At 48.8% G+C, this 27,979-nt stretch overlaps 1 protein-coding gene across 1 annotated transcript in view; it reads right to left on the bottom strand.

Moving 5' to 3' along the window:
- Window positions 1-1,618: 1,618 nt before the first annotated feature.
- LOC109887202 (AT-rich interactive domain-containing protein 5B-like) overlaps window positions 1,619-27,979 on the bottom strand; it is a 134,767-nt gene continuing 108,406 nt past the window's right edge. Inside the window, exons 9-10 of the mRNA XM_031813183.1 lie at window positions 16,687-16,900; window positions 1,619-4,491 (exon numbers count right to left, since the gene is read on the bottom strand). Of these exons, the coding sequence (XP_031669043.1) occupies window positions 1,801-4,491; window positions 16,687-16,900 (2,905 nt within the window). The 3' untranslated portion in view covers window positions 1,619-1,800. The remainder of the gene's footprint in view (window positions 4,492-16,686; window positions 16,901-27,979) is intronic.

Below are 27,979 nucleotides of genomic sequence, written 5' to 3'. Positions count from 1 at the left end.
ATGGTTGAGTTAGGATAGTTTGTAGGAACACAGTTGAAGTCTGAAGTTTACATACACTTCGGTTGGAGTCATTAAAACTAGTTTACATACACTTAGGTTGGAGTCATTACAACTAGTTTACATACACTTAGGTTGGAGTCATTAAAACTAGTTTACATACACTTCGGTTGGAGTCATTAAAACTAGTTTACATACACTTAGGTTGGAGTCATTAAAACTCATTTCTCAACCACTCATACATTTCTCAACCACTCACACATTTCTTGTTTAACAAACTATAGTTTTGGCAAGTTGGTTAGGACATCTACTTTGTGCATAACACAAGTAATTTTTCCAACAATTGTTAACAGACAGATTATTTCATTTATAATTCACTGTATCACAATTCCAGTGGGTCAGAAGTTTACATACACTAAGTTGACTGTGCCTTTAAACAACTTGGAAAATTCCAGAAAATTATGTCAAGGCTTTAGAAGCTTCTGATAGGCTAATTGACATAATCTGAGTCAATTGGAGGTGTATCTGTGGATGTGTTTCAAGGCCGCCTACCTTCAAACTCAGTGCCTCTTCGCTTGACATCATGGGAAGATCAAGAGAAATCCGCCAAGACCTCAGAAAAAAATTGTAGACCTCCACAAGTCTGGTTCATCCTTGGGAGACATTTCCAAACACCTGAAGGTACCACGTTCCTCTGTACAAACAATAGTACGCAAGTATAAACACCATGGGACCACACAGCCGTCATACCGCTCAGGAAGGAGACGCGTTCTGTCTCCTAGAGATGAACGTACTTTGGTGCAAAAAGTGCAAATCAATCCCAGATCAAAGGACCTTGTGAAGATGCTGGAGGAAACAGGTACAAAAGTATCTATATCCACAATACAATGAGTCCTGAAAGGCTGCTCAGCAAGGAAGAAGCCACTGCTCCAAAACTGCCATAAAAAATCCAGACTACGGTTTGCAACTGCACATGGGGACAAAGATTGTACTTTTTGGAGAAATGTCCTCTGGTCTGATGAAACAAAAATAGAACTCTTTGGCCATAATGACCATTGTTGTGTTTGGAGGAAAAAGGGGGAGATTTGCAAGCCAAAGAACACCATCCCAACCGTGAAGCAGCATCACGTTGTGGGGGTGTTTTGCTGCAGGAGGGACTGGTGCACTTCACAAAACAGATGAAATCATGAGGATGGAAAATTATGTGGATATATTGAAGCAACATCTTAAGACATCAGTCAGGAAGTTAAAGCTTGGTCGCAAATGGGTCTTCCAAATGAACAATGACCCCAAACATACTTCCAAAGTTTTGGCAAAATGGCTTAAGGACAACAAAGTCAACATATTGGAGCGGCCATCACACCAGCTCTGTTGGGTAAATTTTGGCCCATTCTTCCTAACTTTTTGTGGGAAGCATGTGGAAGGCTACCCGAAACATTTGACCCAAGTTTAAACAATTTAAAGGCAATGCTACCAAATACTAATTGAGTGTACGTAAACTTCTGACCCACTGGGAATGTGATGAAAGAAATAAAAGGTTAAATAAAGAATTCTCTACTATAATTCTGACTACTATTATTCTGACATTTCATATTCTTAAAATAAAGGGGTGATTCTAACTGACATAAGACAGGGAATTTTTACTAGGATTAAACGTCTGGAATTGTGAAAAACTGAGTTTAAATGTATTTGGCTGAGGTGTATGTAAACTTCTGACTTGTCTGTAGGGAGTGGTTGAGTTAGGATAGTTTGGTGTTGGGGTGGACAGAGGAGAGCTGTGAGGCTCTGAAGGGCGGGTTAGGATTATGATAGTTTGGTGTTTGGTTTGACAGAGGAGAGCTGTGAGGGGCTGATGTCTGGGTGTTGCTGTGTGTTGAGGGCAGACATGGAAGACATGGGGTGTAGACCATGATGCAACAGTTCCCCATACGAGGCTCCCATAGGGTGCCGGTACATGTGGGCGGGGCTGTGAGCCTGTCTTTGCATCATGAAGGAGTGGAAAGCGAAGGGCGGGACCAGAGGAGAGAGGCCGGCCTGGTTCTTCAGGTACTGTAGGGGGTGGTACCCCAGGGGCCTGTGGGGGCCCAGGCCCCCACACATATCCTGGATCTGAGAGATGAAGGCCTCTGGGTAGAGGCCCCCGGGGAACAGGGGGGAGGAGTGGAAGGGGAACTTGTGTCCTTCCACAAAGGAGTTGATGTGTAGGTGGAGACTGTGGGCCGGGGCTGGCTGTGGGTCGGCTGGTACCACCCCCTCCAGCGCTGGGGTCCTGACCTTCCACTCCGAGTGGCCCTCCCTGTCTCTGTCCCTGATTGTACAGGATGAGGAGGAAGAGTGCATGGGAGTGACAGCTCTGATCTTCCTCTCTGGGGGCCCGTTCTCCCGCTCCTCCAGACTCCTCTTCAGTGGGTGCGCCGTGCACACGTTGTTCTGGGGTCTGGACGTATTCTTGGTGCCTAGGATGGGTCTGTTTAGCTCCTCCATCTTGTGTCCCAGCCCCTGGTCCTCCCATCCTCCTCTCTGGCCATTCAGGGTCTTCCCCCTGGGGTTAGGCTGGGGGTCTGCAGGCTGTCTGGGGCTGGAGGACATGGTCATGGGGGGGACTCTACAGAACCTCCCAGTATCCTGGAGGGGCATGAGGAGGTGGGGGTTGTTGTGAAGGGAGGGGGTGGCAGTGGAGGGGGTAGGTTTGTGAGGAGAGGACTTGGGAAGACTTAAGTCTGTGGGTTGGTCTTCTGAGCTTGTCTGTACGAGAGATGTCATGTCTCTTAGTGTGTGAGGGGTTAGGTTGGGGGTCAGGGGGTTTATACGGGCACAGTAGCCCCCCAGACCCATTGTGTCGGGGTGTTTAGAGGAGGGGAACCGCGGCCCTCCCGGGCCAGGCGCAGCCTCACAGTCCCTGGGTAAGGCTGTCTCCCTCTCCCTGCTGCTGATGAACTGGCTGGCGTGTGTCTCTGTATGGTTGTACAAACGGTGGAGGTTCTGGGGGTGGAGGGGGTGGGAGAAGTCAGGCAGGAATCTGGTAATGTGGCCAGGTTGGGGCGTCTCAGGACACCGTAGGTAAAGGTCATAGGTAGAGTTAGGGTGGGGCTGGGTCAGGTCATAGGGAGAGTTAGGGTGGGGCTGGGTCAGGTCACAGGGAGAGTTAGGGTGGGGCTGGGTCAGGTCATAGGGAGAGTTAGGGTGGGGCTGGGGATGGTGTCTAGTCTCGGGGGGTGGATGGGATAGGGGATGGTGTATAGTCTGGGGGGATGGATCGGATAGGGGATGGTGCTGGGTCAGGTCACAGGGTGAGTAGGGTTCCCCTGGTTTATACATGTTCCTGTTCAGGCCCTCCCTCTCCCTCCTGTCCCCTGTCTCGCAGAACAGCGGCTTGAAGCTCTGGGCATGCTGGATGACAGACGGACGTTTGACCACAGCTGTGTCTGTGCTGCAGGAACCCTGACAGCCAGCTATTGGCTGACTGGCCGACTCCTCTGCGTTGCCAATAGCCAGGCTTGTGTTGATGAGGGGTGGGGGTGGGCCAATGGTGTAGTGATTGGGCAGAGATGGCCCAGGGGCGTTCCCATTGACCTGAGAGAGCAGCTTCTTCTTGGCTAGATCAGACATGGTGCCTGGGTGGTTGGTGTCAGAGTTGTTGCCAGGGTTGGTGCCAGGATGGTTGGTGCCTGGATGGTTGGTGCCAGGATTGGTGCCTGTAAGGTTGGTGCCAGAGTTGGTGCCTGGATGGTTGGTGCCAGAGTTGGTGCCTGGATGGTTGATGCCTGGATGGTTGGTGCCTGGATGGTTGGTGCCAGAGTTGGTGCCTGGATGGTTGGTGCCTGGATGGTTGATGCCTGGATGGTTGATGCCTGGATGGTTGATGCCAGGGTTGGTGCCTGGATGGTTGATGCCAGGGTTGGTGCCAGGGTTGGTGCCTGGATGGTTGATGCCAGGGTTGGTGCCTGAATGGTTGGTGTCTGGATGGTTGATGCCAGGTCCAGGATGGGCTCTGCCTGGGTAGAGTATAGTAGAGTATCTGTAACAGGAGTGGTCCTGTCCAGGGAGCTGTTCTCTGTCTGTGGTGTCCTCTGGAGCCCTGGGGGACTGTAGGGACCTCTGCCGAATGGGGAGCACCACCTCCACTATGCCCACCATGCCAGGGTAAGGGCCCTGGGGCTCCTCAGTCAACCCAGACTGGTCCAGCCTGGCCTGGGGACATGGGTTGCAATAGTCAGGCAGCTCCTTTTGCCATTGGTCCTGAGGGTGGGAGTGGTTTATTGGAGTGGGAGTGTCTACAGGGAAGAAGTGGAGTGTAGTGGTGTCTGAAGGTGGCTTCTCTTTGTTCTCCCAGGAAACTCCTTGGTGTAGAACCCTCTCCTTGATGCAGACCGCTACTGGCTCCTCCTCCTCCTCCTCACTGGTGCTCCTGCTCACCTCACCAGCTGGCAGGGGCACCTCCTGCTTCACCTTGACTCCCTCCTCCTCCGGACTACTTTCCTTCTCCTCACACTCCTGCAACACAACAGACACAGAGGACAGTTAGGAACTAAACAGACAACAGACACAGAGGACAGTTAGGAACCAGAGAGACAACAGCCACAGAGGACAGTTAGGAACCAGACAGACAACAGACACAGAGGACAGTTAGGAACCAGACAGATAACAGAGGACAGTAAGGAACCAGACAGACAACAGACACAGAGGACAGTTAGGAACCAGACAGATAACAGACAGAGGACAGTTAGGAACCTACAGATAACAGACAGAGGACAGTTAGGAACCAGACAGACAACAGACACAGAGGACAGTCTGGAACTAAACAGACAACAGACACAGAGGACAGTTAGGAACCAGAGAGACAACAGCCACAGAGGACAGTCAGGAACTAAACAGACAACAGACACAGAGGACAGTTATGAACCAGACAGACAACAGACACAGAGGACAGTTAGGAACCAGAGAGACAACAGACACAGAGGACAGTTATGAACCAGACAGACAACAGACACAGAGGACAGTTATGAACCAGAGAGACAACAGACACAGAGGACAGTTATGAACCAGACAGACAACAGACACAGAGGACAGTTACGAACCAGAGAGACAACAGACACAGAGGACAGTTATGAACCAGACAGACAACAGACACAGAGGACAGTAAGGAACCAGACAGACAACAGACACAGAGGACAGTTAGGAACTAGACAGATAACAGACAGAGGACAGTTAGGAACCTACAGATAACAGACAGAGGACAGTTAGGAACCAGACAGACAGCAGACACAGAGGACAGTTATGAACCAGACAGACAACAGACACAGAGGACAGTTAGGAACCAGAGAGACAACAGACACAGAGGACAGTTCGGAACCAGACAGATAACAGACAGAGGACAGTTAGGAACCAGACAGATAACAGACAGAGGACAGTAAGGAACTAGACAGATAACAGACAGAGGACAGTTAGGAACCTACAGATAACAGACAGAGGACAGTTAGGAACCAGACAGACAGCAGACACAGAGGACAGTTATGAACCAGACAGACAACAGACACAGAGGACAGTTAGGAACCAGAGAGACAACAGACACAGAGGACAGTTAGGAACCAGAGAGACAACAGACACAGAGGACAGTTAGGAACCAGACAGATAACAGACAGAGGACAGTTAGGAACCAGACAGATAACAGACAGAGGACAGTAAGGAACTAGACAGATAACAGACAGAGGACAGTTAGGAACCTACAGATAACAGACAGAGGACAGTTATGAACCAGACAGACAACAGACACAGAGGACAGTTAGGAACCAGAGAGACAACAGACACAGAGGACAGTTAGGAACCAGAGAGACAACAGACACAGAGGACAGTTAGGAACCAGACAGATAACAGACAGAGGACAGTTAGGAACCAGACAGACAACAGACACAGAGGAACGTTAGGAACCAGACAGACAACAGACACAGAGGACAGTTAGGAACCAGAGAGACAGACACAGAGGACAGTTAGGAACCAGAGAGACAACAGACAGAGGACAGTTAGGAACCTACAGATAACAGACAGAGGACAGTTAGGAACCAGACAGACAACAGACACAGAGAACAGTCAGGAACCAGACAGACATCAGACACAGAGGACAGTCAGGAACTAAACAGACAGACACAGAGGACAGTTATGAACCAGACAGACAACAGACACAGAGGACAGTTAGGAACCAGAGAGACAACAGACACAGAGGACAGTTAGGAACCAGACAGACAACAGACACAGAGGACAGTCAGGAACTAAACAGACAACAGACACAGAGGACAGTTATGAACCAGACAGACAACAGACACAGAGGACAGTTATGAACCAGACAGACAACAGACACAGAGGACAGTTAGAAACCAGAGAGACAACTGACACAGAGGACAGTCAGGAACTAAACAGACAACAGACACAGAGGACAGTTATGAACCAGACAGACAACAGACACAGAGGACAGTTAGGAACCAGACAGACATCAGACACAGAGGACAGTTAGGAACCAGACAGACATCAGACACAGGGGACAGTCAGGAACCAGAGTCCATTATAGAGGTAATATTAAGAGTTTACAGGGGGTTTACTGGCACACGGACAGTTAGGAACCAGACCACCAATACACACTACAGAGGTAGTACTGAATAACGTTTACATGCACAGTCCAATCCACCAGTCTCCCTCTTCTCCTCTCTAATGAACTGTTGCCATCAACAGACCAACAGAGGGTTTGTGGAGATGTGGAGCTCGGCAGAATAAGCCTCTGTGGTCTGAAATCATTCCTGGAGAAATAAACCCTGGGCTCTGTTTGCAAATTGCTGATATCAAATGACTCGGCCAGTCGGACTTAAGTAGAGTTCATAATCATATATTTCTGACAGACACGTGACCCTGCTGCTAAGCACCCTGTGAGATCCGCTTAGTGTTGACTCCAGAATGCTGCCACTTTAACCACAGGGATCAACCTCAAGGCTTAGTGTTGACACCACAATGCTACCACTTTAACCACAGGGCTTCAGCCTCAAGGCTTAGTGTTGACACCACAATGCTGCCACTTTAACCACAGGGCTTCAGCCTCAAGGCTTAGTGTTGACACCACAATGCTGCCACTTTAACCACAGGGATCAGCCTCAAGCAGAAATGTGTCCCAAACAGCACCCTGTTCATTTTATAGTGCACTACTTTTCACCAGGACCCTATGGGCAGGTCTTCTCTCCCCTTGTGTAGAAATCAGATTGCACTGTTTCCATGGTAATAACACTGTGAGGACATTCCCTTCAGCTGTGGGCAGAAGTGGTGGGTAACCTCTAACCCCTGACCTCTGAACTCTAGGGTGGTAGGGTTGTAGGGAGCTGGAGGGCTGGTGGACTGACTGACAGGTCCTTTCAGGTCTGCTGACTCTCAAATCAAAATCAAATCAAATTGTATTTGTCACATGTACCCAATAGAACAGGTCACTGTGAAATGCTTACTTACAAGCCCTTAAAACTTCTTCGGGATAGGGGGCAGCATTTGCACTTTTGGATAAATAGCGTGCCCCAATTCAACTTCCTGCTACTCATCCCCAGAATATAAGATATGCATATTATTAGTAGATTTGGATAGAAAACACTCTGACGTTTCTAAAACTGTTTGAATCATGTCTGTGAGTATAACAGAACGTATGTAGCAGGCAAAACCCCGAGGACAAACCATTCAGATTTTTATTTTTTTGAGGTCACTGTCTATTCAATGAGTTTTCATTGGGAAACCAGATTTCAATGTGGAGGCTATATACATGGGGTACAGGTAGAGTCCATGTGGAGGCCATATACAGGGGGTACCGGTACAGAGTCAATGTGGAGGCTATATACATGGGGTACCGGTACAGAGTCCATTTGGAGGCTATATACAAGGGGTACCCGTACAGAGTCAATGTGGAGGCTGCGGTCGGAGGCTGAGCAGTTGCAATACCAGGCGGTGATGCAATCAGTCAGGAAGCTCTCGATGGTGTAGATCTAGAACTTTTTGAGGATCTGAGGTCCCATGCCAAATCTTTTCAGTCTCCTGAGGGGAATAGGCGTTGTCGTGCCCTCCATGACTGTCTTGGTGTGTTTGGACCATGAAAATGTGTTGGTGATGTGGACACCAAGGAACTTGAAGCTCTCAACCTGATCCACTACAGCCCTGTCTATGAGAATGGGGGAGTCCTCGGCCCTCCTTTTCCTGTAGTCCACAATCATCTCCTTTGTCTTGATCGCGTTGAGGGAGAGGATTTTATCCTGGCACCACACTGCCAGGTCTCTGACCTCCTCCCTATAGGCTCTCATCGTTGTTGGTGATCAGGCCTACCACTGTTGTGTCATCGGAAAACGTAATGTTGTTGGAGTCGTGCTTGAGGGGACTGAGCACGAACCCTGAGGGGCTCCAGTGTTGAGGATCAGCATGGTGGATGTGTTGTTACCTACCCTTAACACACGGGGGCGGCCTGTCAGGAAGTCCAGGATCCAGTTGCAGAGGGAGGTGTTTAGAACCAGGGTCCTTAGCTTAGTGATGAGCCTTGAGGGCACTATGGTGTTGAACACAGATGTAGTCAATGAATAGCATTCTTACATACAGTTGAAGTCGGAAGTTTACATACACTTAGGTTGGAGTCATTAAAACTTGTTTTTCAACCACTCCACAAATTTCTGGTTAACAAACTATAGTTTTGGAAAGTCGGTTAGGACATCTAATTTGTGCATGACAAGTAATTTTTCCAACAGCTGTTTACAGACAGATTATTTCACTTGTAATTCACTGTATCACAATTCCAGTGGGTCAGAAGTTTACATACACTAAGTTGACTGTGTCTTTAAAAAGCTCTGAAAATTCCAGAAAATGATGTCATGGCGTTAGAAGCTTCTGATAGGCTAATTGACATCATTTGAGTCAATTGGAGGTGTACCTGTGGATGTATTTCAAGGCCTACCTTCAAACTCAGTGCCTCTTTGCTTGACATCATGGGAAAATCAAACGAAATCAGCCAAGACCTCAGAATTTGTTTTGTAGACCTCCACAAGTCTGGTTCATCATTGGTAGCAATTTCCAAACGCCTGAAGGTACCACGTTCATCTGTACAAACAATAGTGTGCAAGTATAAACACCATGGGACCACACAGCCGCTCAGGAAGGAGACGCGTTCTGTCTCCTTGAAATGAACGTACTTTGGTGCGAAAAGTGCAAATCAATCCCAGAGCAACAGCAAAGGACCTTGTGAAGATGCTGGAGGAAACAGGTACAAAAGTATCTATATCCACAATACAATGAGTCCTGAAAGGCTGCTCAGCAAGGAAGAAGCCACTGCTCCAAAACCGCCATAAAAAATCCAGACTACGGTTTGCAACTGCACATGGGGACAAAGCTCGTACTTTTTGGAGAAATGTCCTCTGGTCTGATGAAAAAATGTTTGGCCATAATGACCATCGTTGTGTTTGGAGGAAAAAGGGGGAGATTTGCAAGCCGAAGAACACCATCCCAACAGTGAAGCACGGGGGTGGCAGCATCAATTTGTGGGGGTTCTTTGCTGCGTTAGGGACTGGTGCACTTCACAAAATAGATGGCATCATGAGGGGGGACAATTGTGTGGATATATTGAAGCAACATCTCAAGGCATCAGTCAGGAAGTTAAAGCTTGGTCGCAAATGGGTCTTCCAAATGGACAATGACACCAAGCATACTTCCAAAGTTGTGGCAAAATGGCTTAAGGACAACAAAGTCAAGGTATCGGAGAGGCCATCACAAAGCCCTGACCTCAATCCTATAGAAAATTTAAGGGCAGAACTGAAAAAGCGTGTGCGAGCAAGGAGGCCTACAAACCTGACTCAGTTACACCAGCTCTGTCAGGAGGAATGGGCCAAAATTCACCCAACGTTTTGTGGGAAGCTTGTGGAAGGCTACCCGAAAAGTTTGACTCAAGTTAAACAATTTAAAAGGCAATGCTACCAAATACTAATTGAGTGTATGTATACTTCTGACCCACTGGGAATGTGATGAAAGAAATAAAAGCTGAAATAAATCCTTCTCTCTACTATTATTCTGACATTTCACATTCTTAAAATAAAGTGGTGATCCTAACTGACCTAAGACAGTAAATTTTTACTAGGATTAAATGTCAGGCATTGTGAAAAACTGAGTTTAAATGTATTTGGTGAAGGTGTATGTAAACTTCAACTGTAGGTGTTCCTTTTGTCCAGGTGGGAATTGGCAGTCCGGCATGCAATAGATATTGCATCATTTGTGGATCTGTTGGGGCGGTATGCAAATTGGAGTGGGTCTAGGGTTTCTGGGATAATGGTGTTAATGTGAGTCATTACCAGCCTTTCAATGCACTTCATGACTGCACGTGCTACGGGTCTGTAGTCATTTAGGCAGGTTACCTTGGTGTTTTAAGGCACTGGGACTATGGTGGTTTGCTTGAAACATGTTGGTATTACAGACTCAGTCAGGGACAGGTTGAAAATGTCAGTGAAGACACACATTTGGCTCGTCTGGTAGGCTTGGGACAGATTGAGCGAGAAGTTGGCAGCGAAAGTTGAGGGGATTGAGACAGAGCCAACTCTCTGTACTCACCGTGGGGAGCGTGTGACCTGGCAGGCACTATGTTTTGCGGTGATACGCACTGTCTCTCCAGTGCAGATTCACAGCCCGGTGCGTTCTGTGCCACTTGTCGTCCAGGACGGGTTGTGCCGGCTCAGCGCGCCTGGTCTCCAGTGCACCTCCTCGGTCCAGGATATCCTGCGTGAGACGGTCCACGGTCCGGAGCTTCCGGCGACGGTCCACGGTCCGGAACCTCCTGAGACGGTCCACGGTCCGGAACCTCCTGAGACGGTCCACGGTTCCGGAACCTCCTGAGACGGTCCACGGTTCCGGAACCTCCTGAGACGGTCCACGGTTCCGGAACCTCCTGAGACGGTCCACGGTTCCGGAACCTCCTGAGACGGTCCACGGTTCCGGAACCTCCTGAGACGGTCCACGGTTCCGGAACCTCCTGAGACGGTCCACGGTTCCGGAACCTCCTGAGACGGTCCACGGTCCGGAACATCCTGAGCAGCGACGGTCTGCGGTCCAGAGCCTCCAGCGACTGTATGCGGTCCAGAACCTCCAGCGACGGTCCAGAGCCTCCTGCAAGGGTTCCCAGTCCGGAGCCTCCAGCAACGATCTATGGTCCGGAGTCCCCAGCGACGACCTACAGTTTGGAGTCCCCAGCGATGATCCACGGTCCGGAACATCCGGCGACGATCCCCGCCATTGACTTTTCCGAGAGCGGAGTGGATACTTCGCCCCGCACCGGAGCCGTCATGGGTTATCTAGGTGGGTTATCTAGGTGATTTATGATTTATGTTGGCCTGGTATGGGTCCCAATCAGAGGCAGTTGTTTATCGTTGTCTCTGATTGGGGATTATATTTAGGCAGCCATTTCCCCCATTGTGCTTTGTGGGATCTTGACTATGGATAGTTGCCTGTTAGAACTACTGTTAGCTTCACATTTCGTTTGAGATTTATTGTTTTGTTTTGCTGTGAGTTTCACTCAGTAAATGAAAGATGTGGAACCCAGATCACACTGCGCTTTGGTCCACTTATTATGACAATCGTGACACTTGCTGAGTGCCGTCTTAGTGCCAGCATCGGTTTGTGATGGTAAATAGACAGCTACAAAAATATAGATGAAAACTCTCTTGGTAAATAGTGTGGTCTACATCTTATCATAAGATACTCTACCTCAGGCGAGCAAAACCTCGAGACTTCCAAAATATTAGATTTTGTGCACCAGCTGTTACTTACAAATAGACACAGACCTCCACCCCTTGTCTTACCGGATGGAGGCAGCTGTTCTGTCTTGCCGATGCAGCGTAAAATCCAGCCAGCTGTATGTTATCCATGTTGTTGTTCAGCCCCAACTCGGTGAAACACAACATATTAGTTTAATGGCCAGTTGGTAGGATAGGATGTTAATGGGATTTATCTGTTAATTGAATGATTAGAATATTCCACCCTGAAACAATCAAATTGTATGGAATTGATTAGAATGTATAAAATTATAATCAATAAATGTGTAGTTCTAGTCAGAATTAGGGTAAAACAATATAGCTAATGTTTATGTCTTTATTGGCTAGGGGCCACTGAGAGATTTTGGGAAAGGACAGGAGGTGATTCTCACGGTCCCTAATCTTTGTCGGCTGGGTAACAGGACATTGTGTGCTAATGTTAGTGTGAATGTGTGTGTGTATGTTAGTGTGAATGTTAGTGTGAATGTGGGTGCGTGAGAAGCCAGTATAAAATGAATTGTTTTGTACAACAGAGGAGCGCTCTCGTAAATAAACTTTCTGACGATCGTAGCTGGGCCTCCGTCTGATTCATTTCAACTAGTTTCTTACAAATTCTGGGTTTCAGGCTGAGTAGTTAATTGGATTGGGTTTATGAACTTTGAGAACATAATTCTCGTGACACTGTATGTTATCCATGTTGTTGTTCAGCCCTCCGTGAAACATAAGATATTAGTTTAATGTCCCGTTGGTGGGATAGTGTTGAACGGATCTCATCCAGTTTATTCTCCAGTGATTGCACATTGGCTAATAGGACAGATGGTAGAGGCGGGTTACCCACTCGCCGTCAGATCCTTACAAGGCACCCAAACCTACGTGTCCTATATACACTTCTCTTCTTCATGCGAATGACGGGGATTTTGGCCTTGTCTGGTGTCTGAGGTAAATCCTTCGCGTCCGACTCGTCCAGTACGAGGTGAGTAATTGTTATTCTGATATCCAGAAGCTCTTTTCGGTCATAAGAGAATGTGGCAGTAGCATTATGTACAAAATATGTTGCAAATAACGTGAAAAAACACACTCAATCTGTTTAGGAGGTCGTAAAACAGCAGCCATCTCCTCTGGCGTCACTCAAAGTGACAGGACTATGTTGCTAACTTCCGGAATACATCCTCCACCCATCCAGACACTCACACACATCAACAGAACATGTCCAGGGTAAGGGCTTAGCTGGGGACCACTATACAGACAGGGCTTCTGCAGCAGTGGGTGTGTCTATTGGCTCTGGCGCTATGGGGCTAAACACCTGAATCACTCAACAGGCTCAACAGCTCCTCTGAGTTATTGAACTAGTCTTACAGCCTTTACAACCCCTACAGATTCCTGATTCTAAACAGAGAGACAGGTACTAACGGGGATCCATAATAAGCCCCAGGAAGAGTAGCTGCTGCCTTGGCAGGAACTAACGGGGATCCATAATAAACCCCAGGAAGAGTTGCTGCTGCCTTGGCAGGTACTAACGGGGATCCATAATAAACCCCAGGAAGAGTAGCTGCTGCCTTGGCAGGAACTAATGGGGATCCATAATAAGCCCCAGGAAGAGTAGCTGCTGCCTTGGCAGGAACTAACGGGGATCCATAATAAGCCCCAGGAAGAGTAGCTGCTGCCTTGGCAGGAACTAACGGGGATCCATAATAAACCCCAGGGAGAGTAGCTGCTGCCTTGGCAGGAACTAACGGGGATCCATAATAAGCCCCAGGAAGAGTAGCTGCTGCCTTGGCAGGAACTAATGGGGATCCATAATAAACCCCAGGAAGAGTTGCTGCTGCCTCGGCAGGAACTAATGGGGATCCATAATAAACCCCAGGAAGAGTTGCTGCTGCCTTGGCAGGAACTAACGGGGATCCATAATAAACCCCAGGAAGAGTAGCTGCTGCCTTGGCAGGATCTAATGGGGATCCATAATAAACCCCAGGAAGAGTAGCTGCTGCCTTGGCAGGTACTAATGGGGATCCATAAAAAAACCCAGGAAGAGTTGCTGCTGCCTCGGCAGGAACTAATGGGGATCCATAATAAACCCCAGGAAGAGTAGCTGATGCCTCGGCAGGAACTAATGGGGATCCATAATAAACCCCAGGAAGAGTAGCTGCTGCCTTGGCAGGATCTAATGGGGATCCATAATAAACCCCAGGAAGAGTAGCTGCTGCCTTGGCAGGTACTAATGGGGATCCATAATAAGCCCCAGGAAGAGTAGCTGCTGCCTTGGCAGGAACTAATGGGGATCCATAATAAACCCCAGGAAGAGTTGCTGCTGCCTTGGCAGGAACTAACAGGGATCCATAATAAACCCCAGGAAGAGTTGCTGCTGCCTTGGCAGGTACTAACGGGGATCCATAATAAACCCCAGGAAGAGTAGCTGCTGCCTTGGCAGGAACTAATGGGGATCCATAATAAGCCCCAGGAAGAGTAGCTGCTGCCTTGGCAGGAACTAACGGGGATCCATAATAAGCCCCAGGAAGAGTAGCTGCTGCCTTGGCAGGAACTAACGGGGATCCATAATAAGCCCCAGGAAGAGTAGCTGCTGCCTTGGCAGGTACTAACGGGGATCCATAATAAACCCCAGGAAGAGTTGCTGCTGCCTTGGCAGGTACTAATGGGGATCCATAATAAGCCCCAGGAAGAGTAGCTGCTGCCTTGGCAGGTACTAACGGGGATCCATAATAAACCCCAGGAAGAGTAGCTGCTGCCTTGGCAGGTACTAACGGGGATCCATAATAAACCCCAGGAAGAGTAGCTGCTGCCTTGGCAGGATCTAATGGGGATCCATAATAAACCCCAGGAAGAGTAGCTGCTGCCTTGGCAGGTACTAACGGGGATCCATAATAAGCCCCAGGAAGAGTAGCTGCTGCCTTGGCAGGTACTAACGGGGATCCATAATAAACCCCAGGAAGAGTAGCTGCTGCCTTGGCAGGTACTAACGGGGATCCATAATAAACCCCAGGAAGAGTAGCTGCTGCCTTGGCAGGATCTAATGGGGATCCATAATAAACCCCAGGAAGAGTAGCTGCTGCCTTGGCAGGAACTAACGGGGATCCATAATAAACCCCAGGAAGAGTAGCTGCTGCCTTGGCAGGTACTAATGGTGATCCATAATAAACCCCAAGAAGAGTTGCTGCTGCCTTGGCAGGATCTAATGGGGATCCATAATAAACCCCAGGAAGAGTAGCTGCTGTCTTGGCAGGATCTAATGGGGATCCATAATAAACCCCAGGAAGAGTAGCTGCTGCCTTGGCAGGTACTAATGGGGATCCATAATAAGCCCCAGGAAGAGTAGCTGCTGCCTTGGCAGGAACTAATGGGGATCCATAATAAACCCCAGGAAGAGTTGCTGCTGCCTTGGCAGGAACTAATGGGGATCCATAATAAACCCCAGGAAGAGTAGCTGCTGCCTTGGCAGGTACTAATGGTGATCCATAATAAACACCAGGAAGAGTTGCAGCTGCCTTGGCAGGATCTAATGGGGATCCATAATAAACCCCAGGAAGAGTAGCTGCTGCCTTGGCAGGATCTAATGGGGATCCATAATAAACCCCAGGAAGAGTAGCTGCTGCCTTGGCAGGTACTAATGGGGATCCATAATAAGCCCCAGGAAGAGTAGCTGCTGCCTTGGCAGGAACTAATGGTGATCCATAATAAACCCCAGGAAGAGTTGCTGCTGCCTTGGCAGGATCTAATGGGGATCCATAATAAACCCCAGGAAGAGTAGCTGCTGCTGAGCATTCCAGAGAATGAGGTAATGTTTCTGTTCTATACCGTAGCAGGGAGAGTAGCTGCTGACTTGACAGGAACTAATGGGGATCCATAATAAACCCCAGGAAGAGTAGCTGCTGACTTGACAGGAACTAATGGGGATCCATAATAAACCCCAGGAAGAGTAGCTGCTGACTTGACAGGAACTAATGGGGATCCATAATAAACCCCAGGAAGAGTAGCTGCTGCCTTGGCAGGAACTAATGGGGATCCATAATAAACCCCAGGAAGAGTAGCTGCTGCTGAGCATTCCAGAGAATGAGGTAATGTTTCTGTTCTATACCGTAGCAGGGAGAGTAGCTGCTGACTTGACAGGAACTAATGGGGATCCATAATAAACCCCAGGAAGAGTAGCTGCTGCCTTGGCAGGAACTAATGGGGATCCATAATAAACCCCAGGAAGAGTAGCTGCTGCTGAGCATTCCAGAGAATGAGGTAATGTTTCTGTTCTATACCGTAGCAGGGAGAGTAGCTGCTGACTTGACAGGAACTAATGGGGATCCATAATAAACCCCAGGAAGAGTAGCTGCTGCCTTGGCAGGAACTAATGGGGATCCATAATAAACCCCAGGAAGAGTAGCTGCTGCTGAGCATTCCAGAGAATGAGGTAATGTTTCTGTTCTATACCGTAGCAGGGTGAGATGGTTCCAGTTTGGAGTCAGAGGACCAGACACTGGTCTATACAATTAAAACTGTTGACACAGCAGATGCTGTCTGCTGTGTATTAGAGATACCTTTCATACAAATCTTAACCTTGACCTAATTCTATGTATCTGTTGTTCGTCATATAGGTTGAGAGGGGTGTATCTCGGCTATAAAGGATCTTTGTACTTTTGTGTTGTCACTTTCAATGGTTCATTCATTGAAAGTCAAATGCTATTGCAAAGCTATTATTATTAAAGATGTAGTTTAAGTATAACTCTGACTGGTTTGTGAAGTTTGTCTCTCACCTCATTTGGTAAATACAGAAATTAACCACCACACTGACTGGGAGGAGAGAGAGAAAGAAAGAGAATTAGACTGACTGGGAGGAGAGAGAGGGACACAGAGAAAGAGAGAGAGAGGGAGAGAGAGAGAGAATGGGACTGACTGGTGAGAGTTCCAGGTCTTTAGCACAGGGGTCCTGTTCAGTCCTGGGGGGTTGGGGGTTTTGTGGGTGTTGCTCCTCTTTGGGGCACTGCGTCACCGTGGGAACCTTGGTCTTGGGGACCTCCTGCTGGGTGGTGAGGTCTTTACGGGGTTTGGATAGGGGGAGGGGCTTATCTTCCTCTCCTTTAGTGAACCTCTCATAGGGCAGGATAAGCCTGGGGAGAGAGACAATTATTATCAATCAATCAATTCATAAATAACAGCCATTAAACATCAACAGTTATTATACAGATAACCCAGATAACCCAGCCCCCTGACAAGAAATCAGAATCAGGTAATCATTATAACCTGGAGAGGGAGACAGGTAATCATTATAACCTGGAGAGGGAGACAGGTAATCATTATAACCTGGAGAGGGAGACAGGTAATCATTATAACCTGGAGAGGGAGACAGGTAATCATTATAACCTGGAGAGGGAGACAGGTAATCATTATAACCTGGAGAGGGAGACAGGTAATCATTATAACCTGAGGAGGGAGACAGGTAATCATTATAACCTGGAGAGGGAGACAGGTAATCATTATAACCTGGAAAGGGAGACAGGTAATCATTATAACCTGGAAAGGGAGACAGGTAATCATTATAACCTGGAGAGGAGTAGAGGGAGACAGGTAATCATTATAACCTGGAGAGGGAGACAGGTAATCATTATAACCTGGAGTGGAGTTGAGGGAGACAGGTAATCATTATAACCTGGAGAGGGAGACAGGTAATCATTATAACCTGGAGAGGGAGACCAGTGTTCCATGACTATGTGCATAGGATAGTAGTCTCTAAATTGCAGGGTTGAGTACTGGGTGGTAACCGGCTAGTAATAGTCACTAAAGTTAAAGGCAGGGTACTGAGCTAGTGGTGACTATTTAACAGTCTGATCGCCTTGTATTTGTGTGTGTGTGTGTGTGTGTGTGTGTGTGTGTGTGTGTGTGTGTGTGTGTGTGTGTGTGTGTGTGTGTGTGTGTGTGTGTGTGTGTGTGTGTGTGTGTGTGTGTGTGTGTGTGTGTGTGTGTGTGCGCGCGTGTGTGTGCGCGTGTGTGTGTGGCTGTAATTTAGCTTTACAAAACAATGATGAGAATGTAAGTAATTCACAATGGAACATTCGCAGTGTTCCAATCTGTGCTGCGCTACAGAACTGTCTGTCACCACTACAGTATCTAGGAACTGTCTGTCATCACTAAAGTATCTAGGAACTGTCTGTCATCACTACAGTATCTAAGAACTGTCTGTCATCACTACAGTATCTAAGAACTGTCTGTCATCACTACAGCATCTAGGAACTGTCCAGTATGGGTCCAGTGTGTGGGTCCAGTGTGAGGGTCCAGTGTGTTGGTTCAGTCTGTGGGTCCAGTGTGTGGTTCCAGTGTGTGGGTCCAGTGTGTGGGTCCAGTGTTCGGTTCCAGTGTGTGGGTCCAGTATGTGGGTCCAGTGTTTGGTTCCAGTGTGTGGGTCCAGTATGTGGTTCCAGTGTGTGGTTCCAGTCTGTGGGTCCAGTGTGTGGGTCCAGTGTGTGGGTTCAGTCTGTGGGTTCAGTCTGTGGGTCCAGTCTGTGGGTCCAGTGTGTGGGTCCAGTGTGTGGGTCCAGTCTGTGGGTTCAGTCTTTGGGTCCAGTGTGTGGGTCCAGTGTGTGGGTCCAGTGTGTGGGTTCAGTCTGTGGGTTCAGTCTGTGGGTCCAGTGTGTGGGTCCAGTGTGTGGGTCCAGTCTGTGGGTTCAGTCTTTGGGTCCAGTGTGTGGTTCCAGTGTGTGGGTCCAGTGTGTGGGTCCAGTATGTGGGTCCAGTGTGTGGGTTCAGTGTGTGGGTTCAGTGTGTGGGTTCAGTCTGTGGGTCCAGTGTGTGGGTCCAGTGTGTGGGTCCAGTCTGTGGGTCCAGTCTGTGGGTCCAGTCTGTGGGTCCAGTGTGTGGGTCTAGTGTGTTGGTTCAGTCTGTGGGTCCAGTGTGTGGTTCCAGTCTGTGGGTCCAGTGTGTGGGTCCAGTGTGTGGTTCCAGTGTGTGGGTCCAGTGTGTGGGTCCAGTCTGTGGGTTCAGTCTGTGGGTTCAGTCTGTGGGTTCAGTCTGTGGGTTCAGTCTGTGGGTTCAGTGTGTGGTTCCAGTGTGTGGGTTCAGTCTGTGGGTTCAGTCTTTGGGTCCAGTGTGTGGTTCCAGTGTGTGGTTCCAGTGTGTGGTTCCAGTCTGTGGGTCCAGTGTGTGGGTCCAGTGTGTGGTTCCAGTGTGTGGGTCCAGTGTGTGGGTCCAGTATGTGGGTCCAGTATGTGGGTCCAGTCTGTGGGTCCAGTGTGTGGGTCCAGTGTGTGGGTCCAGTGTGTGGTTCCAGTGTGTGGGTCCAGTGTGTGGGTCCAGTGTGTGGGTTCCGTGTATGGGTCCAGTGTGTGGGTCCAGTGTGTTGGTTCAGTCTGTGGGTCCAGTGTGTGGGTTCAGTATGTGGGTCCAGTGTGTGGGTCCAGTGTGTAGGTCCAGTGTGTAGGTCCAGTGTGTAGGTCCAGTGTGTAGGTCCAGTGTGTGGGCCAGTGTGTGGGTTCAGTCTGTGGGTCCAGTATGTGGGTCCAGTGTGTGGGTCCAGTGTGTGGGTCCAGTGTGTTGGGTCCAGTGTGTTGGGTCCAGTGTGTTGGGTCCAGTGTGTGGGTCCAGTGTGTGGGTCCAGTTTGTGGTTCCAGTGTGTGGGTCCAGTGTGTGGGTCCAGTGTGTGGGTCCAGTGTGTGGGTCCAGTATGTCGGTCCAGTGTGTGGTCCTCCCTGGACCATGTTGTAAAATTGTGGTTGAGTTATTGGGTTCAGGTGCTTCTTGTTTCAGTCAGATACAGTGTTGTGATTGGTTGAGTTATTGTGGTCAGGTGTTTCAGTCAGATACAGTGTTGTGATTGGTTGAGTTATTGGGGTCAGTTGTTTCAGTCAGATACAGTGTTGTGATTGGTTGAGAGTTGTTGGGAGTTTCTATAATAAGATCTGGGGTTCGCCTTTCCAAAGAATCTGAGATCATTTATGACTAAAACTAATTCCCCATTCTTTCCACATTCAGATAAGATCATTTATGACTAAAACTAATTCCCCATTCTTTCCACATTCAGATAAGATCATTTATGACTAAAACTATTTCCCCATTCTTTCCACATTCAGATAAGATCATTTATGACTAAAACTATTTCCCCATTCTTTCCACATTCAGATAAGATCATTTATGACTAAAACTATTTCCCCATTCTTTCCACATTCAGATAAGATCATTTATGACTAAAACTATTTCCCCATTCTTTCCACATTCAGATAAGATCATTTATGACTAAAACTATTTCCCCATTCTTTCCACATTCAGATAAGATCATTTATGACTAAAACTATTTCCCCATTCTTTCCACATTCAGATAAGATCATTTATGACTAAAACTATTTCCCCATTCTTTCCACATTCAGATAAGATCATTTATGACTAAAACTATTTCCCCATTCTTTCCACATTCAGATAAGATCATTTATGACTAAAACTATTTCCCCATTCTTTCCACATTCAGATAAGATCATTTATGACTAAAACTATTTCCCCATTCTTTCCACATTCAGATAAGATCATTTATGACTAAAACTATTTCCCCATTCTTTCCACATTCAGATAAGATCATTTATGACTAAAACTATTTCCCCATTCAGATAAGATCATTTATGACTAAAACTATTTCCCCATTCTTTCCACATTCAGATAAGATCATTTATGACTAAAACTATTTCCCCATTCTTTCCACATTCAGATAAGATCATTTATGACTAAAACTATTTCCCCATTCTTTCCACATTCAGATAAGATCATTTATGACTAAAACTATTTCCCCATTCTTTCCACATTCAGATAAGATCATTTATGACTAAAACTATTTCCCCATTCTTTCCACATTCAGATAAGATCATTTATGACTAAAACTATTTCCCCATTCTTTCCACATTCAGATAAGATCATTTATGACTAAAACTATTTCCCCATTCTTTCCACATTCAGATAAGATCATTTATGACTAAAACTATTTCCCCATTCTTTCCACATTCAGATAAGATCATTTATGACTAAAACTATTTCCCCATTCTTTCCACATTCAGATAAGATCATTTATGACTAAAACTATTTCCCCATTCTTTCCACATTCAGATAAGATCATTTATGACTAAAACTATTTCCCCATTCTTTCCCAATATGTCCTTATATTTAACCTATGTCCATTCATGGACCAACAGCCACATACTAATCTTTGCTTTCCAAATTGGCTCATTGTGAAATATTCCCTTGCTTTTGATGCTTTTAAGAGTTCAAGAGGGTCTGAGAGGTTTTAATGTGTGTGATGTTTGGTTGAGCTGAAAATCTGTCTGACTGATATAATAACACTACAGCTGGTCAGAGCTAGAGCCAAGAACAGGATCGCCACAATTAAATGATCCTTTATGAGGGAGGGAGGGAAGGAAGGGGGTAAGGAGGGAGGGAGAGAGGGAGAGAGACAGAGATTTTTGCATCTTAATTGCCAGGAAAAGGCACCTTTGTTACAGTAGCCCCAGAATACAATTCACTGGGAGCTAAACCCAGGATGACACCCTGGTCTCAACTCCTTCTGGGAACAGAATAAGAACTGAAGTGCCCATACATTCCATTACATTACCAGCCAGCCAGTCCGTCATGTGGCCAGAACCAGCTACAGAAACAGTCTGAGTCTCTGCTGTCAGCTGCTGACACCATTTAAGTAACTGATTATATCTATAGACACACATTTAACCTAACACTGACACCAGGCATAGAACCCTAACACTGATACACTGACACCCAGCCATAGAGCCCTAGCACTGACACCCAGCCATAGAGCCCTAACACTGATACACTGACACCCAGCCATAGAGCCCTAACACTGATACCCAGCCATAGAGCCCTAACACTGATACCCAGCCATAGAGCCCTAACACTGATACCCAGCCATAGAGCCCTAACACTGATACCCAGCCATAGAGCCCTAACACTGATACCCAGAAATAGAGCCCTAACACTGATACCCAGCCATAGAGCCCTAACACTGATACCCAGCCATAGAGCCCTAACACTGATACCCAGCCATAGAGCCCTAACACTGACACCCAGCCATAGAGCCCTAACACTGATACCCAGCCATAGAGCCCTAACACTGACACCCAGCCATAGAGCCCTAACACTGACACCCAGCCATAGAGCCCTAACACTGATACACTGACACCCAGCCATAGAGCCCTAACACCGACACCCAGCCATAGAGCCCTAACACTGATACCCAGCCATAGAGCCCTAACACTGACACCAAGCCATAGAGCCCTAACACTGACACCCAGCCATAGAGCCCTAACACTGACACCCAGCCATAGAGCCCTAACACTGACACCCAGCCATAGAGCCCTAACACTGATACACTGACACCCAGTCATAGAGCCCTAACACTGATACACCGACACCCAGCCATAGAGCCCTAACACTGACACCCAGCCATAGAGCCCTAACACTGACACCCAGCCATAGAGCCCTAACACTGATACACTGACACCCAGCCATAGAGCCCTAACACTGATACACTGACACCCAGCCATAGAGCCCTAACACTGATACACTGACACCCAGCCATAGAGCCCTAACACTGATACACTGACACCCAGCCATAGAGCCCTAACACTGATACACTGACACCCAGCCATAGAGCCCTAACACTGATACCCAGCCATAGAGCCCTAACACTGACACCCAGCCATAGAGCCCTAACACTGATACACCGACACCCAGCCATAGAGCCCTAACACTGACACCCAACCATAGAGTCCTAACACTGACACCCAGCCATAGAGCCCTAACACTGATACCCAGCCATAGAGCCCTAACACTGATACACTGACACCCAGCCATAGAGCCCTAACACTGATACACTGACACCCAGCCATAGAGCCCTAACACCGACACCCAGCCATAGAGCTCTAACACTGATACCCAGCCATAGAGCCCTAACACTGACACCCAGCCATAGAGCCCTAACACTGATACACTGACACCCAGCCATAGAGCCCTAACACTGATACCCAGCCATAGAGCCCTAACACTGACACCCAGCCATAGAGCCCTAACACTGATACCCAGCCATAGAGCCCTAACACTGACACCCAGCCATAGAGCCCTAACACTGATACACCGACACCCAGCCATAGAGCCCTAACACCGACACCCAGCCATAGAGCCCTAACACCGACACCCAGCCATAGAGCCCTAACACTGACACCCAGCCATAGAACCCTAACACTGATACCCAGCCATAGAGCCCTAACACTGACACCCAGCCATAGAGCCCTAACACTGACACCCAGCCATAGAGCCCTAACACTGACACCCAGCCATAGAGCCCTAACACTGATACACTGACACCCAGCCATAGAGCCCTAACACTGATACACTGACACCCAGCCATAGAGCCCTAACACTGATACCCAGCCATAGAGCCCTAACACTGACACCCAGCCATAGAGCCCTAACACTGATACACCGACACCCAGCCATAGAGCCCTAACACTGACACCCAACCATAGAGTCCTAACACTGATACACTGACACCCAGCCATAGAGCCCTAACACTGACACCCAGCCATAGAGCCCTAACACTGATACCCAGCCATAGAGCCCTAACACTGATACACTGACACCCAGCCATAGAGCCCTAACACTGATACACTGACACCCAGCCATAGAGCCCTAACACCGACACCCAGCCATAGAGCTCTAACACTGATACCCAGCCATAGAGCCCTAACACTGACACCCAGCCATAGAGCCCTAACACTGATACACTGACACCCAGCCATAGAGCCCTAACACTGATACCCAGCCATAGAGCCCTAACACTGACACCCAGCCATAGAGCCCTAACACTGATACCCAGCCATAGAGCCCTAACACTGACACCCAGCCATAGAGCCCTAACACTGATACACCGACACCCAGCCATAGAGCCCTAACACCGACACCCAGCCATAGAGCCCTAACACCGACACCCAGCCATAGAGCCCTAACACTGACACCCAGCCATAGAACCCTAACACTGATACCCAGCCATAGAGCCCTAACACTGACACCCAGCCATAGAACCCTAACACTGATACCCAGCCATAGAGCCCTAACACTGAAACCCAGCCATAGAGCCCTAACACTGACACCCAGCCATAGAGCCCTAACACTGATACACTGACACCCAGCCATAGAGCCCTAACACTGATACACTGACACCCAGCCATAGAGCCCTAACACTGATACCCATCCATAGAGCCCTAACACTGACACCCAGCCATAGAGCCCTAACACTGATACACCGACACCCAGCCATAGAGCCCTAACACTGACACCCAACCATAGAGTCCTAACACTGATACACTGACACCCAGCCATAGAGCCCTAACACTGATACACTGACACCCAGCCATAGAGCCCTAACACTGACACCCAGCCATAGAGCCCTAACACTGATACCCAGCCATAGAGCCCTAACACTGATACACTGACACCCAGCCATAGAGCCCTAACACTGATACACTGACACCCAGCCATAGAGCCCTAACACCGACACCCAGCCATAGAGCTCTAACACTGATACCCAGCCATAGAGCCCTAACACTGACACCCAGCCATAGAGCCCTAACACTGATACACTGACACCCAGCCATAGAGCCCTAACACTGATACCTAGCCATAGAGCCCTAACACTGACACCCAGCCATAGAGCCCTAACACTGATACCCAGCCATAGAGCCCTAACACTGACACCCAGCCATAGAGCCCTAACACTGATACACCGACACCCAGCCATAGAGCCCTAACACCGACACCCAGCCATAGAGCCCTAACACCGACACCCAGCCATAGAGCCCTAACACTGACACCCAGCCATAGAGCCCTAACACTGATACCCAGCCATAGAGCCCTAACACTGACACCCAGCCATAGAGCCCTAACACTGATACCCAGCCATAGAGCCCTAACACTGACACCCAGCCATAGAGCCCTAACACTGATACACTGACACCCAGCCATAGAGCCCTAACACTGACACCCAGCCATAGAACCCTAACACCGACACCCAGCCATAGAGCCCTAACACTGACACCCAGCCATAGAACCCTAACACTGATACCCAGCCATAGAGCCCTAACACTGACACCCAGCCATAGAGCCCTAACACTGATACACTGACACCCAGCCATAGAGCCCTAACACTGATACACTGACACCCAGCCATAGAGCCCTAACACTGATACACTGACACCCAGCCATAGAGCCCTAACACTGATACCCAGCCATAGAGCCCTAACACTGACACCCAGCCATAGAGCCCTAACACTGATACACCGACACCCAGCCATAGAGCCCTAACACTGACACCCAACCATAGAGTCCTAACACTGATACACTGACACCCAGCCATAGAGCCCTAACACTGATACACTGACACCCAGCCATAGAGCCCTAACACTGACACCCAGCCATAGAGCCCTAACACTGATACCCAGCCATAGAGCCCTAACACTGATACACTGACACCCAGCCATAGAGCCCTAACACTGATTCACTGACACCCAGCCATAGAGCCCTAACACCGACACCCAGCCATAGAGCTCTAACACTGATACCCAGCCATAGAGCCCTAACACTGACACCCAGCCATAGAGCCCTAACACTGATACACTGACACCCAGCCATAGAGCCCTAACACTGATACCCAGCCATAGAGCCCTAACACTGACACCCAGCCATAGAGCCCTAACACTGATACCCAGCCATAGAGCCCTAACACTGACACCCAGCCATAGAGCCCTAACACTGATACACCGACACCCAGCCATAGAGCCCTAACACCGACACCCATCCATAGAGCCCTAACACCGACACCCAGCCATAGAGCCCTAACACTGACACCCAGCCATAGAACCCTAACACTGATACCCAGCCATAGAGCCCTAACACTGACACCCAGCCATAGAACCCTAACACTGATACCCAGCCATAGAGCCCTAACACTGACACCCAGCCATAGAGCCCTAACACTGACACCCAGCCATAGAGCCCTAACACTGATACACTGACACCCAGCCATAGAGCCCTAACACTGACACCCAGCCATAGAGCCCTAACACTGACACCCAGCCATAGAGCCCTAACACTGATACACTGACACCCAGCCATAGAGCCCTAACACTGATACACTGACACCCAGCCATAGAGCCCTAACACTGACACCCAGCCATAGAGCCCTAACACTGATACACTGACACCCAGCCATAGAGCCCTAACACTGACACCCAGCCATAGAGCCCTAACACTGACACCCAGCCATAGAGCCCTAACACTGATACACTGACACCCAGCCATAGAGCCCTAACACTGATACACTGACACCCAGCCATAGAGCCCTAACACTGATACCCAGCCATAGAGCCCTAACACTGACACCCAGCCATAGAGCCCTAACACTGATACACCGACACCCAGCCATAGAGCCCTAACACTGACACCCAACCATAGAGTCCTAACACTGATACACTGACACCCAGCCATAGAGCCCTAACACTGATACACTGACACCCAGCCATAGAGCCCTAACACTGACACCCAGCCATAGAGCCCTAACACTGATACCCAGCCATAGAGCCCTAACACTGATACACTGACACCCAGCCATAGAGCCCTAACACTGATACACTGACACCCAGCCATAGAGCCCTAACACCGACACCCAGCCATAGAGCTCTAACACTGATACCCAGCCATAGAGCCCTAACACTGACACCCAGCCATAGAGCCCTAACACTGATACACTGACACCCAGCCATAGAGCCCTAACACTGATACCCAGCCATAGAGCCCTAACACTGACACCCAGCCATAGAGCCCTAACACTGATACCCAGCCATAGAGCCCTAACACTGACACCCAGCCATAGAGCCCTAACACTGATACACCGACACCCAGCCATAGAGCCCTAACACCGACACCCAGCCATAGAGCCCTAACACCGACACCCAGCCATAGAGCCCTAACACTGACACCCTGCCATAGAACCCTAACACTGATACCCAGCCATAGAGCCCTAACACTGACACCCAGCCATAGAACCCTAACACTGATACCCAGCCATAGAGCCCTAACACTGACACCCAGCCATAGAGCCCTAACACTGACACCCAGCCATAGAGCCCTAACACTGATACACTGACACCCAGCCATAGAGCCCTAACACTGATACACTGACACCCAGCCATAGAGCCCTAACACTGATACCCAGCCATAGAGCCCTAACACTGACACCCAGCCATAGAGCCCTAACACTGATACACCGACACCCAGCCATAGAGCCCTAACACTGACACCCAACCATAGAGTCCTAACACTGATACACTGACACCCAGCCATAGAGCCCTAACACTGATACACTGACACCCAGCCATAGAGCCCTAACACTGACACCCAGCCATAGAGCCCTAACACTGATACCCAGCCATAGAGCCCTAACACTGATACACTGACACCCAGCCATAGAGCCCTAACACTGATACACTGACACCCAGCCATAGAGCCCTAACACCGACACCCAGCCATAGAGCTCTAACACTGATACCCAGCCATAGAGCCCTAACACTGACACCCAGCCATAGAGCCCTAACACTGACACCCAGCCATAGAGCCCTAACACTGACACCCAGCCATAGAGCCCTAACACTGATACCCAGCCATAGAGCCCTAACACTGACACCCAGCCATAGAGCCCTAACACTGATACACCGACACCCAGCCATAGAGCCCTAACACCGACACCCAGCCATAGAGCCCTAACACCGACACCCAGCCATAGAGCCCTAACACTGACACCCAGCCATAGAACCCTAACACTGATACCCAGCCATAGAGCCCTAACACTGATACCCAGCCATAGAGCCCTAACACTGATACACTGACACCCAGCCATAGAGCCCTAACACTGATACACTGACACCCAGCCATAGAGCCCTAACACTGATACCCAGCCATAGAGCCCTAACACTGACACCCAGCCATAGAGCCCTAACACTGATACACCGACACCCAGCCATAGAGCCCTAACACTGACACCCAACCATAGAGTCCTAACACTGATACACTGACACCCAGCCATAGAGCCCTAACACTGATACACTGACACCCAGCCATAGAGCCCTAACACTGACACCCAGCCATAGAGCCCT

The sequence above is a fragment of the Oncorhynchus kisutch genome, unplaced genomic scaffold (genome assembly GCF_002021735.2).
Source record: "Oncorhynchus kisutch isolate 150728-3 unplaced genomic scaffold, Okis_V2 Okis04b-Okis11a_hom, whole genome shotgun sequence".
Lineage (NCBI taxonomy): Eukaryota > Metazoa > Chordata > Actinopteri > Salmoniformes > Salmonidae > Oncorhynchus > Oncorhynchus kisutch.
This window is presented reverse-complemented; position numbering and strand designations above follow the sequence as displayed.